The following is a 20,445-nucleotide window of genomic DNA, read 5'->3' as shown; positions in this document are numbered from 1 at the left end:
GGTAATAATGGCCTAAGCCGACCTGGATTATACCCAGCTCAAATACTGCACAAATAAATTGAAATCATTTGTTCCAGGGAGAAGGAAAAGCTGTTTTAAAAAATTATTTACTTCCAATAAATATCATTGTCATATGCACAAGTGCACTGAAAAATTACTTGCAGAAGCATTGGACACACATAACAATAGAGGCACAACAAAAAAAATTATATACAACTTATAACAATACAAGAAATATAAATTATATAAATAATATAAATTACACATGACTTATTCACATATTGTACAATAAAGGACAATATTAGAACAAAAACAAAGAAAATAAACAAAGCTTATTATAGTACAAGGTGGTTAAAGTGGTCATGTTTAGGATGGTGTAGGTTAGTTAAAGAACCGAAGGGTTAAAGCTATTTTTAATAACGTAATTTTGTTTTTCATGTATAGATACACCTTCTAGGCTTTTAAATGTTAAACAACATTTTTTCCTCACTATGATTCTGTCTGTTAGCATAAACTGGGTGTTACGTGAACATTTGTGAATTACACCAAAATTTACAACTGCTAGCCCCAGTATGTTTGATGATGCTTCAGCCCAGAGTCCCTGCTCCATATAGCAGTGAGAATGAGGATTTCATGAAGCTTCCTCCTCCAGTTACATTCAGGTTATAATCGATACCTGTACCTGCCTGGAAGCCTGAGAAGAATTTATTCATCGTATCTGCCAGAAAAGCTCCTACTCGTCACCGTGTAATTGTTCACAACCAGCTGTGGCAGAATTGCAGAGTTTTGCTCTTTTCCACTCACTTTGAGTTAATGGAGCTCTGTCTCCTGCAAGGTCTGACACCACAGGAGGAGGGCAATGGTAATAATCAGAAGGATAGTTTCTGACCTGATGAAACTTCATGAGGTGTGAAGTCAATGTTCAGAATTCCCTTGGCTGCGCGTTTTTGCTCGTGGACTACTGTAAAACCACCTCTGGTGCACAGCCCTATCTGGGTACGTAGCTTGCCTGGAAGTTGCAATGGAATTTACAGAAAAATCACATCTGCCCGCCCCCAGATTTGAATAAGATTTGGGTTTCAAAGCCCCCTTTAAAAGGTAGGGCAATCTTACCCCCCAAAAAATGTTAGCACTTTCAGGAAAGGAGGAGAGATTGTATGAACACAATTAAAATTCACCTCCATAAATGAATGTTTTTTTAACTGACATGTTAGTTAAAATAATAACCATTTCAAGTTGTAATTTAATATGAAACATAATTTATTTAAATATTCATAACAAAAGAAAATTCCACACACATCATAAATTAATCAATAATAATAGAATAAATATTCTTTTGACTATGGGTGAACTTTCTGTTTCACTGTTCTGTTGGTTACCAGATATTCACCCCAATACAGCCTGCCAGAGTAACCCGAGTACAGAATACAGCAATACTGAATGTAATGGATATAAAAATAATTAAACTTTCTTGTTATTTTTGGTGTACAATAAATTATTCTCTGATACCATCAAATTGAATAATTGACTTCTATAGACACAGGTATATTCTTCACAGATGTACAAAACAATTAAGGTTTTCATTTCCATCAGGGATTCTAACCTGTTTAATAGAGCATGATGCAGAAAGGTCAGGGATTTGACACATGGTACAAATGCATATTGGAAAACAATGAATACTGTCATCACTTGGTTGCTTTCAGACTAGCACAAGTATGACTTCTGTACAAATCACATCATGTAATTTATTCTTTTCAAACTTTGTAGCAGTCAGAAAGTATCAGCCATTTGTTGTCAAAATGTAAGGCATGCAATTTATTTATTTTAATATTGAATATATCTCGGAGCCAAAGGCATTTTACAGTACTTCAATCATTCACTTGAAGGTGTTCTTGAACTTAGTTCATGAAAAACTACAGGCCATGTGCTGAGCCCACCCACAAAAATTGACAAGATAGAAAGCTCCATAGATTCCAACTGGCAAATGTGAATGAATACTGATTTGTCTAGTAGGCTTTTCACAGCTCCGTTAATCTGGGGTCCATCTTGAACTCTGGCACTATCTGCATGGAGTTTGCATATTCTCCTTGTGACCAATTGGGTCTCTCTTGGATGCTCTGCTTTCATCTTACAACCAAAAGACGTGCAGATTGGTAGGTTAATTGGTCACTGTAAATTTTGCTGAGAGTTTTGGTGAATAGCTGGACAATCAAGGAGAGAATTGAGAAAGTATAGCTAACAGGGAATGAATGGATGAATGGGACACAGGGATGCTCTGAAATTAGATGAGCTGAATGACCTCAGATGTAATAAGGAAATACAACATACAAGAAAGACGAGGAATACCAACGTGAATGAGAACAGTTTTTGACTAATTTCAGTCCAAGTAACAATGAAAGGCACAGCACAGCTTTTCAACACAGGTATAATACAACTACATTAGAAAAATGAGATTTTGCTAGCATTGTACAAAAACAGTTACCTTCATTCTGAGGGGTTAAAGTGCAGCTTTTGATCAAATTTAATTATGATAACTTTCACCAACAACAATAACTTTGTAGGCTTTATATTAAGTTATCTAAGGAATATTTCAACACCATCATCACATAAAGAGCAACTCTGGTATTTCCAGGCACACTAAGCATGTAAGCGCTGGGAGTCGGAGGAGCGGGGGATTTGTTCTTTGCACTTGGGTTGGTTTCTGGCCTGAGATTGGCTCAGTAAATCCAAGTAGATCTTTGACTTAAGAAATCTGGGATAAGAGTCTTTTGCCATCAAGGCATAGATCTTGCTTTGCGCTTCATCAAAACAAGCAGATGTTGGCTCCAGAATATTTTTCTTTGTCTTTTCTCTGATCTGAGATTCCAAATTCACCTAGGAGTTCAAGGAGAAAGATTTAGTTGATGTAAAAATATGTGCTCTACCATGTTATATGGAGTGAGAAAATATTTTCAGTGGAATATTCTGATATTATAATTCAAAAAACATTTGAGCATTATAAGAATAATTTCAGTGGTGTATTTTTAAGAAAATAGTGAAGAATTAAAAGAACATTATATGTCAAATATAGCTCATTATTCATCTTTAATTATAATTTAATAAGAATGATTTTAATTATAATTGAAGGGTTAACATTCTAGGGAATTAATAGGTGCCTGTGTGATACATGTGGCATTGTACCACCTCCAGCACCTGGATTTAGGATCAAAGGCACCTTAATGTCTATTGTGTTCAACTGTAATCCTGTATGTAATTGGTTTGCTTCACTCCAACCCAGTTGCCTCCAGGCATAAAAGTGTGCACCAATTTACACTAAAGTGGCATCTTCCATAAAAAAACACATAAAAATGCTTGGATATTTGAAACGGAACGTGAGAACAATGGAAATGAGAAAACTGAATTGAATCTGAATATTGTCCGGATATTAGAAACAGATTCAAGCTACATGAGATGCATAATTAGAAGAAAGAATATTTCCTATCCACTTGGAATTTACACTGTTAACATTCCTTAACAACAAAGGTAAAAGGAAAAAGAATACACTTTTTTTCCTCTTGTATTCAAATGTTCACAATTTATGATAGAGCTAGTACACCCAAGCTTCCCTGATAGTGCTAGTGTTAGAATAATGTTTTTCAATGAAATGTTAAACTGAGGGGAGACCTAATATAAATTACCCTTTAGTGTGGGTAAGTTAAAAAAGAATTTAAGGAAAAAAGGAATTTTGATGAGACTGTGAGGGAGAATATGTTGCGGGAGTATAGCAGAATTAAAGGGGGAAATAGGACCAATGGGATACCTCTCCTAGAGTCAATATGATTCAAAGGACCAAATGGCCTCTTCTGTGTTGTAACATCCCTTAAGCATAGAAGGATATACACTCTATCGCCTATGCCAGTCCATTCACCATCTACCCCTGTGTTTCCATTGATTTAAAAGCCCCTCACCACCGAAATTAAAATTTCTCCACCGCGGAATTACTTTTTGCTTTGTTTGCATACTTACTTCTCTGGGAGCATCAACTGCAATGTATTCATCAAAAATCTCCTTTGCCCTTAAGGCCAGTTTTGTAGCTGACTTGATTCTTCGGTATGCCTCGCACTCCAACCAGAACTTGATATTCTCCTCGCTGAATTCAGATTGCAGAAATTCAGAAAATATGACCAGGCCACCTGTGGGCAAAGAAAATTGCATGACTTATGTTTCAACAGAAACTAACAAGCATCACACCAGCAGCTAACAAGCAATTAGAGAACAGAAATTACTAACAAGGATATAATCAGACCAAAGCTTCCTGTTTTGCCACAAATTCTTACTTCCTTTATTTTCTGTGGAGTCATTTTAGAAGGATTAACTCCTTAGTTTTTTTGTGCACATCAATCACTACCACACAATAGTGATCAAAGGATGCCAGGCCAACCACTAAAACCAGTAAGAGTTAAAGAGCCATACAGTCAAAGGTCAGAGAAATAAGTCCTTCGGCTCTGAGTCTATGCCAACCTCAAGTCACTTTTTACAGCAGTCCATCACTAATCTTGTTTTATTCTCCATGCACCCAATACATGGATAGAAAGGATATGGAGCGTTAATGCCTAGGTGAGGCTCGATGGAACTAGCCAGGATAATAGCTCAGCACAGACTAGATGGGTTGAAGGTCCTGTTTCTGTGCTGTGGATCTCTAACCTTATTAACTGCCCCCAGATTCCAATAGTTACTTAGGGACAATCTGCAATAGGCAAATTCCAATAAGCCAGCTTTAGGATGCGTGAGGAAACTGAAGCATCCGTAGGAAAGTCAGAGGGAGAAGGTACAAATGGGGCGGGGACAGTACTGAACCGAGATCGCTGACATTGTGGGGCAGCAGCTGCTTTACCACATTGTCTCTTGCCAATGTCAAATTTCACCGTACGCTCCGATGTACATGTGATAAATAATTCTGGAGTCTGTGACCGTAGGAAAAAGGCACGTTTTTGCATCACAAATTATCATGTGCACCTACTTACTGCCAGGCTCAACAATGTAATCACCTCAAGGTTTGGAAGAGAAATGGGAACGAAATAAAGCAATGCTGAATGTTGGCCCAGTTCCCTAAAGCGCAAAGCTACTGCAATGTGATCTTTTATTCACATGCACTTCAAACTCATATGTTTTGAATGAATGAGCACGCTCTTGAATTGAATGACGGGGAATTAGTGGAAAAGTGCACCAAACTCTGATCCTCATTTCTACTCCAGCAAGCTCCCTGAAAAATCGTCCAAACGTGAGTAAAACATCTGTTGACACAGAATCACTAGTAGGTGTCCCTGGCAATGACCGTACTTCTGGATAAATCATCGGGACTCAAAGCATGCCAACTGTGACTGACAGAGACATCCCAGAAGGTCGTGAATCTGGGTGCAAAGTAACATCCTCCATATGGCCCGAGATGACTGGGACAGCTGACAACACAAATATGCATCCTGCTTCCAGGACAGCTGAGCTGACTGCCTACACGTACTTCCAGCCCAGAGCATGGGAAGGTCTCCCAGTGGCACTGGGGCTCCATGGTGACTGAGTTTTGCAACAAGCCAGATGAAGCACTGTGTCCCATCTCCTGCAATCCCTAAGGGAAGGGCGCCACTGCCATTATCCCACTTGAAACAACAGCTGCAATTTATCATCATTACAGCATGGAATAACAAGGAATTTAAAGGACCTTCATGAGATTTGTTTAACAAATCTTTTTTTTTGATAGGTGAAGAGAAACCCAGCACTGTTGATATCACGTGTTTACGGAGGCACAATGTAATTTTCACCCTTTCCTAACAAATTTTAAAAGATTTAAATAGTTTTTTTGGGAAGGTAGTGATCTTTTGAGTTCCGCCAGAGGCTCACAACAAGGTCAGTCCAAGATGGCTCAGGGCTATCATCAAATCTTGGCTCATCAAATGCTATACACGACCACTCACAAAATAGGTGTGTTTGGAATCACTATCTAGGGATTGATGAGAACTCCTTAAGATGAGAACCTTTAAAATAAACCTGCTTTCAAGCAACAAATGTCACCTAAGAATGTACAGTACGTATCCTTGGAAACAAATGCCTTTATTTATATTCATTGTCTTCAGTTTATGAAGAACACAGAGAGAATCATTCATTCTGGAGATTAATTGTTACCATGTAGATAGGGACACTGCCAAATGTAGTAATAATAGAAGTAAACATATTTGTACAATGATAAATGAACAACAGGGTTCTCCGTATTGAGTTTCATTGGCTTGAGGCAGACTTTGTTGCTCATCTTCATGAGCTATAAAAAATGACCTCATTTATCAACTGCCTATTTTGTAAGATTTAAAATCTCAACGAAACAGCAGTAATCTGATGGAAAATGCAGATGTGTCTCATGGTCTTTGTCATGAACTTCGATGCACACCAGTTTTTTCAAAAAGTCATTTTGATTCATTTTCCATAACTCTTGTAAAATATGTATTCATGTCCCTCACCAACTGGGTCACTAAGGCGGCTCGATCCATTCACCCTGGAGTGAAGTAGGTTAAGAGGGGAAAATGGAAGCATGTAAACGAATTAGAGGAAGGTAGGGAAGACTGCAGAAAGCTATTCCCCATGTCAGATGTACAGAGATAAAACTGGAGGGAAGAGGGTTCATTAAGGGGGAAGATATTTAGGGGATCTGAAGGGGGCCTTTCTCACTCAGAGAGCAGCGACTACATGGAATACACTGAGTAATGGAATACAATACACAATTCAGAGGTGCAAAGGGACTTGGGAGAACCTAGGGCATAGTTTCCGAATGTCAGCTTGCAAGTTAAGATGGTAGCAAGGAATGCGATGCTACCGTTCATGTCAAGAGGATTAGAATATAAGCACAAGGGTGTAATACTGAAGTTCTGTACGGTGTTGATATTGAGAACAGTTTGGGACCTATATCTAAGGAAGGATGTTCTGGCATTGGAGAGTGTCCAGAGGAGGTTTACAAGATTGACTCTGAAATGAAAGGGATGATGTATGAGGAACTCTGGCCCTGTACTCACAGTTTAGAAGAACGGTGGGGGGAGTGGGGTGTTGATATAATTGAAACCAACAGAATATTGAAAGGCCTAGATAGCATGGATATGGACATGGAGAGGATGTATTCTGTAGAGGAAGCATCTAGGACCAAAGGGCACAGCCTCACAATAGAAGGATGTTCCTTTAGAACAGAAATGAGAAGGAATTTCTTTAGCTAGAGGCTGGAGAACCTGTGGATTTCATTGCCACTGACAGCAGTGGAGGCCAGACTCAATGGGCTCAATGGTCTATTTCTGCTCCTATGTCTTATGGCCTACCTAAGAGAGTTGTGGAAGCAAAGTTGCTGGCAGCACTTAAGAAGAGTCTAGAGGAAGTTTAAATTGTCTATGCTTTGAAGGCTACAAACCAAGTCTATGAAAATGGTATTAACATGGATGAGCGCCCACTATTTGGTATGACTATGATAGCCTGTTCCCATTCTGTATGAATCTATGACTACCTTCATACATATCTCATGAATCCAGTGACATGCGTCCATAACCCCTGTAATTATCTTGATACTCAAATAATACTCAGTAAGCCTCGGAACATTACTCAATTAAGCCAGTAGGTGCCTCGATGCCTTATTGTTGCCAGATCACAGCGCCCTTCAAATCTGTCCAATAAGGATTTTGTGGCAGGACATAAAAGCATGCAGGCATTATCAAGAGGTCCTGTTGTTCAGACCAAACATCAGAATGGAGAACAAATGTGATCTAAGTGAGAATGACTGTGGAATGATTGTTGGTGCCATACAGGGTGGCTCGACTATCTCAGAAAATGCCAGTCTCCTGGGATTTTCATACTCAACTGTCTCTGGAGTTGACAGAGAAATGGTGTGAAATACAAAAAGAAACATCCAATGACCAGCATTTCTGTGGGTGAAAATGTCTTGTTAATGAGAGAGGTCAGAGGAGAATGGCCACACTGGTTCAAGCGGACAGGAAGGCAACAGTAACTCAAGCAACCACGTGATACAAGAGTGGTGTGAAAAAGAGGATCCCTGAACACCCAACACATTGAACCTTGAAGCAGCAGAAGACCGTGAATATACACTCAGTGGCCACTTTATTAGGTACAGGGGTGTTTAATAAAGCGGCTACCTGAATTTATACCCCCATCAGAAAGCGGAACCATGAGAACTATGAACTATGTTCAACAAAGAGGATCAAGGAAAACATTCAATCACAAGCTGAAGCATACAAGATGTTAAAGGCTAATGGTAGACCAGAAGGCTAAGAATTCTTCAGGAACCAGCAGCTAATGTATGGGGAAAAAAATGATTGGGGAAGTAAATGTGCAAGTTATATCAAAACATGCAGGTAGATATAAAAAGAAAGGGTGTAACCAAGGTACGTGCAGAATCCTTAGCAGCTGAGTGTGGTGAATTTAAAAATGGAAGTAAGGAAATAGCAACTAATATTCCAATACTTTGCATAGGTATCCCTCATGAAGGAGAAAGCCACTAACACCTCAGAGATAGCAGTGAAAGTCAAAAATTAAACCAAAGCTGCACTTGATAAATCTCAGAAATAAAAACAGAAATTGATGGAAACATGCAGTGGGTCAGGCAGCATCTATGGAGAGCGAAACAGTATTAACAGTGCAGGCCATTATCAGAGGCTTTTCAGCCACTCTGATGAAGGAGATTTCCCATCTGAAACTTCAGCTCTGTTTCTCTTTCCGCCTGAGCTGCGGAAGGTTTTCAGCATTTTCTGGGTAACAGATGGGAGTTTTCAATATGAGGCAGCACAGGTGTTGGCATAATGCAGTTACAGTGCCAGTGACCCAGGTTCAATGCCACCACACTCTGTATGGAATTTGTACATTCTTCCCGTGACTGTGTGGATTTCCTCCCACATTCAGAAGATGTACAGCTTAGTAGGTTAATTGGACACCTAAGAGTAATTGGGTGGCATGGGCTTGTAGAGTTGGAAGGCCTGTTACCATGCCATATCTCTAAGAAAGAGGAAGCAATAACTTATAACAATCCCTATCACAAGTGACAAAGTACTGGAAAACTAATGGCACTAAAATTCAACAAGTTGTCAGCACCTTAGGTTCTGCAACCAAGTAGCTGCAGAGATAGCAAAGTTATTGGTTGAAGATTTTTATAAATCATTGGGTTTCAGAAAGTTGTCTGTAGTTTGGAAAATTATGGAAGTGATCCCTTACTTCAGAAAGGAGTGAGATAAAAAGCAGAAAACTATAGGCCACTTAGCATAACATCTGTTATTGTAAGGATGCTGAAGTCTATATTCAAGGAAGAAAGAGCTAATCATTTAAACCGATCAATATAATTTTATGAAAAATATTGGGAAAAAGTGTTAACGTGGATGTGCACTTGCTATCACAGAGAAGCGAATGAGTGGAGATTAAGTTGGCCTTTTTCAGACCGGAAGCCATAATTAGTAGGTTCAAAGCTTTGTCCTCAATTATTAACTATCTCTATTAATAACAAAGGAAGGGACAAAGTGTAAGCTACCAAGTTTGCTGATGACAGAAAAATAGGTTGGAGAATATATTTGGCTATTGATTGAGTGAGGGGAGCAAAAACTTGCTAAATGGAGTTTAATGCAGGAAAATATAAGGTCTTATTGTTGGCAGGAGAAATCGAAAGACACACTATTATCTAAATGGAACAAGATTCCAAAAGTCAGAAGTCCAGAGGGCTTTAGATACTCTTGTCAATGTAACACAGAAGTTTAGCAGGTGGGTGTACCGATTAGTTAGTCAAATAGCATATTAGACTTTATTGGTGGGGATCTGTAGATCAAAGATAGAAAAAAGTATTGCAAAAAGTATACAGGGTATTGTTAAGGCTGTCTCTGGAGAATTGCATACAGTTTTAGTTCAATTATTTAAGAAAGAACATACTGGCATTGTGGGGAGTCCAGAAAAGATTCACTGGGCTATTTCCTTGAATGTGAAGGCTGTCCCGTTATGAAAGGGTATAACACCTGGTGCTGTGGAGCTTCAAGAAATGAGAGGTGACCTTATTATAATGTCTTATCCTTTAAGGGTGCCTGGTAGTAGAAATGTCAAGATCTTTCCATATTTCTGAAATTCTCTGCTCTTTAGTCTGTGGAGGCCTGGTTACAGCAGGTATATGAAGAGAAGGTATATAAATTTAGAAAGAATGGGGCATTGTGGGCAATGGGGAACTGACACTAATGAGGATATAAGATTTGGGGCAGAGAGGCACAATCATGTTGAACAGTTCTGCTGGATTGTGGATTCAGGCAGCATCCCCATGTTGTATACATCTTTTTGTGTCCAAGTCATCTTAAAATGTACCAGCTGTCATTCAGAACTATATGAATGTTTTAGATATCTGTACATTCAAGGTCCTTGTTGTAGTAACTCCCATTTGTAACACAATACAGAATGTATCACTAGATTATACACTCTGATAATATAAAGTACATGTTACGGGGTGACATATTTTAAAAGTTACCACTTACATTTGTGAGTTATCAGTCTTTGCAAAGATTCACTCCATTCTTTGACCTCATCCCAACTGAGTCTATGCAAAAACACAGAAATAGACAATTAGAGACAAAATCCTTTCACACCTTGGAAATACACAAAGGATTATGTACAATGAATTATTGCAGGTGATAAGGTACTGTAAACAAAATGTAAATCCTGCATCAATATAACATATTAAAACACTTCATTAACAGGGTTCTGTGAGAATTAACACTTACTTATTGCTCAGACCAGTGTCAGAGTGAATGTCATTTCCTATACAGTAGATCCCTATCCCAGTGTTATATTACCAAATAATCAGTGGGATTCAGAAAAAATGAACTGGAAATACTTTTGCCATGTAGACATTGGCAATGACATCTAGCTTTCATGTGATATTCTGTCAAGTACCCCAGACTTGCAATGCGAGTTAGTGCACAAGTCAATGGTCAGTAAAGCTTGTGATTAAATACCAGATAGGTCCATGTTGTTAGAAAGTGACAGGTGCTCAGGCTGAGGCCAGATTTTGCCCCAGTGTTTTATTATTGACCGATTGTGCCTGGCTGAGAATTGTGGAGAATAGAGTGATAAGAAGAAAGATCAATTTAAAAGTAATGGTGGAAGGCATGCAGGTTTCTGCCCACTGTTTAAATTCCATGCCCTGTCCATCCAAATGCTGTTCTGTTGTCAAAGGAATTGGCAAAGCATTAAGTTGGGAGAAATTCTTGTATTCACAGAAAATACCAAAAGCACTCAGGAAATCAGGCACCATTTGCAGAAAGAAAAACAAGTCTTTGACCCAAACCATAAATTTTGTTTTTTTTTCCATAAAAGCTGCTTGATCTGCTGTTGCTTCAATTAGTCATTAGCATCCAGCAACAGAGCTACACTGCTTCAAGATATTTTATGGCTTTGAAAGGTGCCATAAAAATGCCAGCCATTCATTCTCCTGAAACCTGCTTTTTTTTTTGCATTACTTATTTTAACTTAACTACTTAACAGAGATATATACAGTTACCATAATTCAGTTTTCCCTATATTTATTTAGAACCTATTTCATTGTACTGCTGTCGTAAAGTTAACAAATTTCACAATATTTGCCAGTGATATTAAACCTGATTCTGCTTCTGAATAGAGTTGTCCAAGACAAACTTTTCTTTCATTTGGTTAAAAGAACAGCAAGCTTCAGACCCAACACAATGATTTTGTGTTCTAGTGAGCTCAGAAACCTCTGGCATCTTCTTAGATGAGAGGAGTGGAACAGAATTAAAATCTGCACACCCTCCCACAAAATTCACTATCAGATCACTCATCTTCCTTTTCTTCCCTATTTACTTTTGCTCTACATAAGTAAACTAAATCTGTTCAGTCTTCGAATGTAAACCTTTCCTGCCTGCATTGATTTGTGAATTACAAGGGTTTCTAACTGAGGTGAGATGCAGATGAACTTGAGAGTTGGTTAAAGGATATCAGAGAATGGCATCAGGATGGAAGCTTTAGTGAGTCCAGTTCACACACCTGAAAACCAATGGGAACTTGCAATGCATACGTAATAAACTGGAAATGAGACATTAGCAAACGCGTACACATGGGCTAACTTCACTCTCACTACAGCTACAGTATGTACCTCCTGACAAGGAACAATGCAAAGCAGAGCATTGTAGATTGTCCAAAAGAGTTTCAAGGGGGATATTACCTGTGAGCTACACCTGCCTTCTCCTTCTTGATCAGCACTGAGCCATGATCTGTCGATGCATCTGGCTTTGACAACAGGAAGCCAAGGCGATGTTTCATATCTTTTGCACTATGAGGAATCAACATGGACGTGATTAAGGAAAGGAGCAAATGCTAGTTTCAAAGCAATAGCTACAGCTCAAAAACCTTACTACAGTGAAATATTACCCAAGGTTGTGACAAAACTGTATCGACTGATTGTTTACGCCTTGCATAGGTGCAAATTCTGACAATAAAAAATAGAATAAATACCATTTTATTTAAACAGAAGCTCTTTAGCAAAATGGTCCGCTATGAGATAAATATCGTATATAGTTTGCAGCTTCTCTTTGGACAGTGGCATTCCTGTATCAGGTGGAAATTGCTCTTAGTACTGGTCAAAAATAAATGATCAAGGGAGAGACAGATTTGCCACAGCCAGGAGCTGGAGTTGCTGCTATTGACAAGTCAAGACTAAGACACGAGAACAGCAAACAATTTGGTGCTAATCATTGCTTTTATATCACTGAATTTATTCAGTTATTTCAATCTTTCTGAAGAGCATTCATTTAAGAAATCAAGCCTGTCACTGTGAGGAAGGATCAATGTGTGTAGATCACTGCTATTTAACATACAGTGAAGAAATACAGCAACAGCATATGTCACTATGAAAGGGAGAAAGGCTTTTTCATTTTGAATTCTCTTTCTGAATTCAAATTTTTACAGAGAACTGAAGGAAGCCGAGAACCGACTACATCTCAGTGTTGTTCGAAGCCATTCAGCTTTTGTGTTTGACTCACACAACAAAAAATCAGCACACCATCCAATAATTCACATTTATATACCACAAAGACTTCCATTCCTTTTCATAAAGACCCGATCACCTGATTGTCTACTCTACAAAATACACTAACATTTTATTCCTGCAAACTGCATTGCGTTAAACAAAACGTATAGTGAACATTCCTAGAGATATACACAAAAATAAATTAGAACCCCATATATTTAAAAACCTACCTTTTGAGACAAGTGGCAGGCAGAGCAGCTAGACCTTTACACATGTTGCTAGCAATCAGTCTCTGTTGACTAGAATCAGTTCACTTTGACTTAGTAACACTGAGGTTCTGATCAGCTCTCTGCAGAGACAAGCCTTTTATATGCTGTGTTTGATGTACACAGGCCAAGAACTGGCCAATGGCAGTTCCTGCAGTAAACCGGTAGTGATGACGATCAACTGCCAAAATACACAGTCAGACCCACACAATAACTCAAGTAGCCATAATTTGTTTTTTCCTTACCAGAAATTACAGACCTACATTGTGAATCAAACCCATGTGTTAATTTTTGGGTATTCCCCTGCGTTGATTTGCATATTTCCAGGCTCTGAAGTTCAAACAACATGGAAATAAAAAGTAAATTACTATTGGCAAGGTCCTTCCCTTATTTATCACACCAAGCAATTCCTTTCAATGATCTGATTCTGTAGCTAAAACATTACTTAATGTCATCTCTGTTAACCTATTTCCTATGTACCGAGCTTTCCAAAACCACCCAGGAGCAAAGACTTTTGTAGAAGTTATTTTTTAACTCCTTGACAGTCAATGTGGTGTGTACAGATCTTTTGCAACATAAGGCAAGTCCTTTTGGCAGACGATGTGTTTGAATGAGCTAAAGCCAATTCACTTTTCTCTCAACCATCGGTCAATTGGGGCAGCCACTTATTTTGGACAACTCTTAAAGAGCAAAAACTAATCAAGAAAATAGCTGGGATTCCCTTTGTTTATTTGGGACACTTTGCCTCTTAATTGGGACAGGAAGTTGTTGCCGAACAATTTCAAACTAGCATCAGTTGCGTGCATTTGAGTGGCTGTAAGACACTACACTGTGCTTAGAGTGAACAGGTTTTTAAATAGCATCAGTTGCATGTATTTGTGTTCAAACAGCAGTGATTTTTGTCACTGATAGCTGGCAAGAAGTAAGCAGTGAGACAATTTGGAATTCTTTTGCTCACTGTGGTTTCAAGCATTCAGGCTTGGGGTGTCTGAATTGGCCGTGAGTGAAATTGAAATGATTTCACTACTTCAACAAGTTAGAAACTATGAAAAATTTGAAAGTATCAACAATTATCTTGAATGTTACAAGATTTGGAAGATGCAATCACTGAAACCATTGTATGAAGGCAGTTCATTATCTGCAGTAAGTGTCTGTGCTGATTGTATTCATTTACAGTCAATTGAAAGAACACGGCAGATGAATTCCTCAGTTGATAACTTTTAGGAACCAATACCCAGTTTTATAGTACTATGGTAATGTTCTAATTTGTTCTGTATTTTATTTAAATACATAATTTGTTACTCAGTTAAACAGTAGTTTGTCTTTTTTTATACCTTTTTAACTATTTCCATGAAACTCCAACCAATTGTGGCAGCTGCTTAATTGGGCCAAACCATGTTGTCCCAATTAACTGGAATCCACTATATATTAAATTACTCATTATATTGTATTTATCTCTTTAAAAGCTTTACTTATTCACTAACTCTTATAAATTTGGAGGTTACTGGAGCTATGTCATAGGTCAGTCTAACTTAATGCCAGAAGAGATTTGGATCATGTTTGCAATGTTCAGCTAAATACACAGTGTATGGGAATCAGAATAGTTCATTCACTGTGCAAGCCACATAGTCAGGCATGTGTTATTGTCGCCATATTTCATTTGACTTGTTACAGTCTGCAGATGGGAACCCAGGAATGAATGCGTAGCAATAAGCCTAAAAGCTAAATGTAACTAGTCTCACGTTAAAAATGACCTAAATACAAGGCACTGTTTGCGGAAGTGTATTAGTAAAAAAGAATAAAGACTTCGAACTCATCCAATACATTTCTTAATATGACATTCGGAACAGTTTATAATGAGGAAATTCTACTGTGATATTGGTGTGTGATAATGGAGTTTTGTGCACAAACAGTGAAGTGCTAGGAATCAGGAAATCTTTTAGTGATTATAGATTGTATTTTAAACTTTGGGCAGGATACCACTGCTTTTCACAAGACCAGTAGGGGACATACAACCTCTTGAACCTGCTCCGCCATCCTATAAAATCATAGTAAATCAAATATTTGGCCCAAAGCTCACTTTCCTACCCAAACTCCATAACTCATAAACCAAAAATCTATCTATCTTAGACTTAAATATACCTGCTGACTCTTAAGAATGGGTACAAATGCTCTTTTAGTCCATCTAAAAGGATGTAATCTATGGTGTGTCAATGCTGGCATTTAAACTCTGGTTTGTCAGCCTTTACAATGAAAGTCTCATAAGTCTACTGACTCAGAGATTTCCATTTAGCCAAGGGAGGCACCTACAAAAATGCTTAGTACATGCTGAATAATAGCAAGCTTAAACCTTCGAAATGGCTGATCTTCATCACAAGTTATCTAAGTGGAATCACAGTAGCCTTGAAATGTTGTAAATCATTTGACGTCTTTCAATGAAATCAAGTAAACTTATTACACAAATAATAAAACATAGTCACGCCATGAATATAAGACCATACGACATGCAGTAGGATCAGAGTTGGGCCACTCGGCCCATTGTATCTTCCACCATTCCCTTATGGCTAATTTATTATCTGTCTCAACTCTATTTTCTGCTTTCTCCCTATAACATTTGACACCCTTCAAGAACCTATCAACTTTCACTTTAAATATACCCAATGACTTGGCCTCCACTGTTATCTGTGGCAACGAATGCCACAGATTCACCACCCTCTTCCTCAAGACATTCCTCACAATCTCTATTCTAAAGGGACATCCCTTAATTCGTTTAGTCCTAGACTCCCCACTATTGGAAACATCCTCTCCCCATCATTCTATCGCTGCCTTTCAATATTTGATAGATTTCAATAAGATCCCATCTCACTCTTCTAATTTCTAGCCAGTACAAGCCCAGATCCATCAAATGCTCCTCATACTTTAACCCTTTCATTCCTGGAATCATTCTTGTGAACCCCCTCTGAATCCTCTCCAATCCCAGTACATGTTTCTTAGACAAGAGTCCCACAGCTGCTCACAATACTCCAAGTGTGATCTGACCAATGCCTTATCAAGCCTCAGCAGTACTTCCTTGCTTTTATATTCAAGTGTTCTCAAAAGGAATGCTAACATTGCATTTGCCTTCCTTACCACCGACTCTTCCTGCAAGTTAACCTTCAGGTACTTCTGCGTGATGACTCCCAAGCCTCTACACTTCTGATTACTGATTTTTCTCCTTGTTCAGAAAATAATCTATGCCTTTATTCTTCCTGCCAAAATGCATGAACATACACTATTTTCCATCTGCCATTTCTTTGCCTACTTTCCCAGCAAGTCTCAGTCCTTCGGCAGACTGCCCACCTTCTCAACACTACCTGCCTCTCTACCTATCCTCGTACTATCTGTAAACTTGGCCACAAATAATCAATTCTGTCATCCAGATCATTGACAGCAATGTGAAAAAAGCAGGTCAAATTCCAATCCTGTAGACCATCACTAGTCAGCAGCAGATTTTATTCCCCTTTATTCCACCTCTTTGCTTCCTGCCAGTCAGCCAATCTTCTATACGTGATGGTATCTTTCTTGTAATACCATAGGCTCTCATCTTGTTTAGCTGCCTTGTGTGTGGAACCTTGTCAAAGGCCCTCTGAAATTTGAAGTAAACAACTTCCATTGTCTCCCTCTCCTTGTTATTCTGGCTTCTGCCCCTTTCCTTTCCAGTCCTGAGAAAGGGTCTTGGCCTGAAATATTAACTGTTTATTCCTATCCATGCCTGACCTTCTGATTTCCTCCAGCACTTTGTGTGTGTTGCTAAAAAAGATTAGGAATCACATTAAATGCAAAGGATTTCAAAAACTAATCAACACGATGGCTATGAACGTCAAACAAAGGATAGCAATGGAAAATTAACCCACCAGTTTGAAATTATACATTTTTGAGAGGGAGTATTCCAATTTAAGTTATGTGTTTATATAAATTATAAAAATCATCCAAATTAAAACATTTAAGAATTAAAAACTATTCAAAATGTCCCTGTTTTGGAGAATTTCACGACTATATTATGAAATAACAGCAAGATCAAAGTTAGTTAGAAAATAAGATATTAGAAATGTATTGCAGATTATCCACAATCTAAAAGAATATGACAGGTTGTTCTTGCTAATTATATTCATCTTCACTTGTCTTTCAAACATCGCTGTACATTTTCAAATTCTGTTTCCTTTTCATCCATTATCTTCATTTGGAGGTGTTGATAAAGAATCATCAGAGACGGTCAGTAATTATCATATAATCATGGGAAAATGCAGTGCAGATGACTTTGGGTCATCAAGATATGCAAAACCTTTACAAAGGACTAACTGGGCCACAGATCCAGTATTGCCTTCAGTTCTGGTGCTATGATTTCAAAAGCAGTTGAAAGACCCAGAGAGGACTCAGAGAAGGTTTACTCAAGTGGTTCCAGAGGTGAGGGATTTCAAGTATAAAATTAGACTAAAGTGGCTGACATTGTTCTGTTTGCAGTGGGGCTACAGAGACAAAGGATAGAAGCCATGACTCTTAATGGAAAGGCATAACCTTGAAGGGCTGGATGTAAATTCAATTGTTTTACATTTCTGCTCTCAATCCAGTTTGCTCTGTATCCCCATCTCCCCACATAACCTGAAATTTCCTCTCTAAATATATAAGCAATTTCCATCTGTATCCAAAGGCAATGCTGCCTAAAACATTTGTCCTTGAATCACTCAGGTTCTTTTACTTAGTGCCCTAACTCTGTACCCCAGTCTTATTGACCTTTCATCCATACAAAAAGTATCTCTAATCTCTTCGTTCTATCACAAAAAACAGCCTCCCCACCATGGATTCCATCTACACTTCTTAAACACCATGGAAAAACAACCAGCATAATCGATGATCACTCCCACACCGGCCATTCTCTCTTCTCCCCACTTCTATAGGGCAGAAGAGGGAAAAATTGAGGAAAAAAGCCACATTGGGCTCAAGGACATCTTTTATCCTGCTGACATTAGATTATTGAATGGACTTCTTGTATGCTAATGATGAACTCTTACCTCACAACCCACCTCAATGTGCCCTTGTGCCTGATTGTTCAGCTGCCCTGCACTTCCTCAGCAACTATATTCTGCATGCAGTTATTGGTTTTCTTTTATATTATCTCAAATGTGAAATGATCTATATGGATGGCATGCAAAACAAAGTTTATTGCACTATATCAGTACATGTAACAACAATAAACAATTTCAATTCAAAATCCACCAGTCAAATATCTACTTTACCTTTGCTGAAGTAAATGGCTTCATATGCAAGATGCATCATTCCAGGGAGGAGGCCGCTCAACTTAGTGAAGCTTACAGAAGCTAGCAGTGGTAATGATGCTCAAGCTCGGAAAAGGTTTACTAGACCAATACCTGGAATGGGCAGGCTATCTTCAAGCTTTGAAAAGTGAGATGGAACCTGATTTTAAAAAACTGCTGATAGGGTAAATGTGGAGATGATGCTTCAACTTGTGGAAGAATCTAGATCCGAGAATCATTGTTTCAAAATAAGAGGTTCCCACATAAGCCAGAGGCAAAGCAACTTTATTAGGGTTTTAAGCCTTTCTCAATGAGTGGCGGAAGGATAATGGTTCAATCTTTTTAAAAATCTGTTATGGGTATATTCTTTTTAAGCATGGGATGAAGGGATTATTGCAAGTAGACAAGAAGATGAAGCCGAGGTTGCAATCGAATTTTATGATTTCATTAGATGGCGAATGAGGCAGGCTCAAGGGAAAAGTGACCTCCACCTGGCCCTATGTTTGTCGGAGCAGAGGTACCACTGACAGATGATCAGTAAGTGTTCACAAAGCAGAAGGAGAAAGAGCAGAAGAAAGGCAGGTTCAATTGCATTATTCTACCAGAGAGTGGCAAGGGAATATGCTTTCCCCATCTTCAATATCATATACTCCATTATCTGTATATTAATAGCAGAGCACTCAAGGAATTATTGCTACTACAAGGTAGCTAGGATTGACTGCCATATGAGGGTAGAACTTATCCAGGGCACTGATGAGTATTGTGGAACAGAGGCACTTGGGAGTACAAAAGCCCAGTCTGCTGAACATGGTCACACAAGTAGACAGGGAGCTGAAGAAGGCATTTATCGTGCTGGCCTTCATCAGTCAGGGCATTAGGGTAGGAGCACCATGTTGCAGTTACGTAAGTCACTGGAGAGGCAGCACTTCAGAATCAGAATCAGAATTGAGTACTGTGCACAGTTTTGTTCACTCTGTTATAGGAAAGACGTTATCAAGCTGGAGAGCATGCAGGAGGGATTTATGAGCAGGCAGACTAGACGAGAGGGTCTGAGTTGTAGGGAGAGGTTAGCCATGTTCGATCATTATTCACCGCACTGCAGGAGAACAAGGGTCAACCTCACAAATCATGAGGGGACTGGTTAAAGTGGGCAGTCATAGTCTTTTCTTCTGGTTTAAGAGGTCCAAAACTAGAGGGACAGATGCACGATAAGAGTGGAGAATATTGTAAGAAACCTGAAAGGTAACTTCTTTACACAGAGTAGGAAGTACCTGGAATCGACTGCCAGAGGAAGTGAATGAGGCAGGTATGATTGCAGCATTGAAGTGGCATTTGTATAGGTAGATGAGGAGGAGGAGGAAATGAAGGTAATGAAATTTGATTTCATTTTTTACCAACAGATCTATACCACCCCCTCTGTCTGCCTGTGCACCCTTGGACATTGACAAGGTTCCACACGGAAGGTTAGTTAGGAAGGTTCAATCGTTAGGTATTAATATTGAAGTAGTAAAATGGATTCAACAGTGGCTGGATGAGAGATGCCAGAGAGTAGTGGTGGATAACTGTTTGTCAGGTTGGAGGCCAGTGACTAGTGATGTGCCTCAGGGATCTGTATTGGGTCCAGTGTTGTTTGTCATATACATTAATGATCTGGATGATGGGATGGTAAATTGGATTAGTAAGCATGCAGATGATAGTAAGGTAGGTGGCATTGTGGATAATGAAGTAGGTTTTCAAAGCTTGCAGAGAGATTTAGGCCAGTTAGAAGAGTGGGCTGAATGATGGCAGATGGAGTTTAATGCTGATAAGTGTGAGGTGCTACATTTTGGTAGGAATAATCCAAATAGGACATACATGGTAAATGGTA

The 20,445-nt window shown here is 38.8% G+C and overlaps 1 protein-coding gene across 1 annotated transcript; it reads right to left on the bottom strand.

The window, feature by feature from the left end:
* Positions 1-1,242: 1,242 nt before the first annotated feature.
* rgs4 (regulator of G protein signaling 4) lies at positions 1,243-13,361 on the bottom strand. Its single transcript, XM_059984741.1, has 5 exons — positions 13,252-13,361; positions 12,218-12,325; positions 10,515-10,576; positions 4,006-4,172; positions 1,243-2,874 (listed from the first exon to the last, which is right to left on the bottom strand). The coding sequence occupies exons 1-5, from the start codon at positions 13,293-13,295 to the stop codon at positions 2,638-2,640; spliced, it is 618 nt and encodes a 205-aa protein (XP_059840724.1). The 5' UTR covers positions 13,296-13,361; the 3' UTR covers positions 1,243-2,637.
* Positions 13,362-20,445: the final 7,084 nt, after the last annotated feature.

This window comes from Hypanus sabinus, chromosome 11 (genome assembly GCF_030144855.1).
Source record: "Hypanus sabinus isolate sHypSab1 chromosome 11, sHypSab1.hap1, whole genome shotgun sequence".
Lineage (NCBI taxonomy): Eukaryota > Metazoa > Chordata > Chondrichthyes > Myliobatiformes > Dasyatidae > Hypanus > Hypanus sabinus.
Note: the sequence above shows the minus strand (reverse complement) of the source record. Positions and strands in the feature narration are given on the sequence as shown.

Coding starts and splice junctions, on each gene's coding strand:
- rgs4 (XM_059984741.1), bottom strand. CDS start 13,295: ATGTGTAAAGGTCTAGCTGCTCTGCCTGCCACTTGTCTCAAAAG. Junction 12,326..13,251: donor CCTGCCACTTGTCTCAAAAG/GTAGGTTTTTAA, acceptor GATTCCTCATAG/TGCAAAAGATATGAAACATC. Junction 10,577..12,217: donor AAGGCAGGTGTAGCTCACAG/GTAATATCCCCC, acceptor GTTTTTGCATAG/ACTCAGTTGGGATGAGGTCA.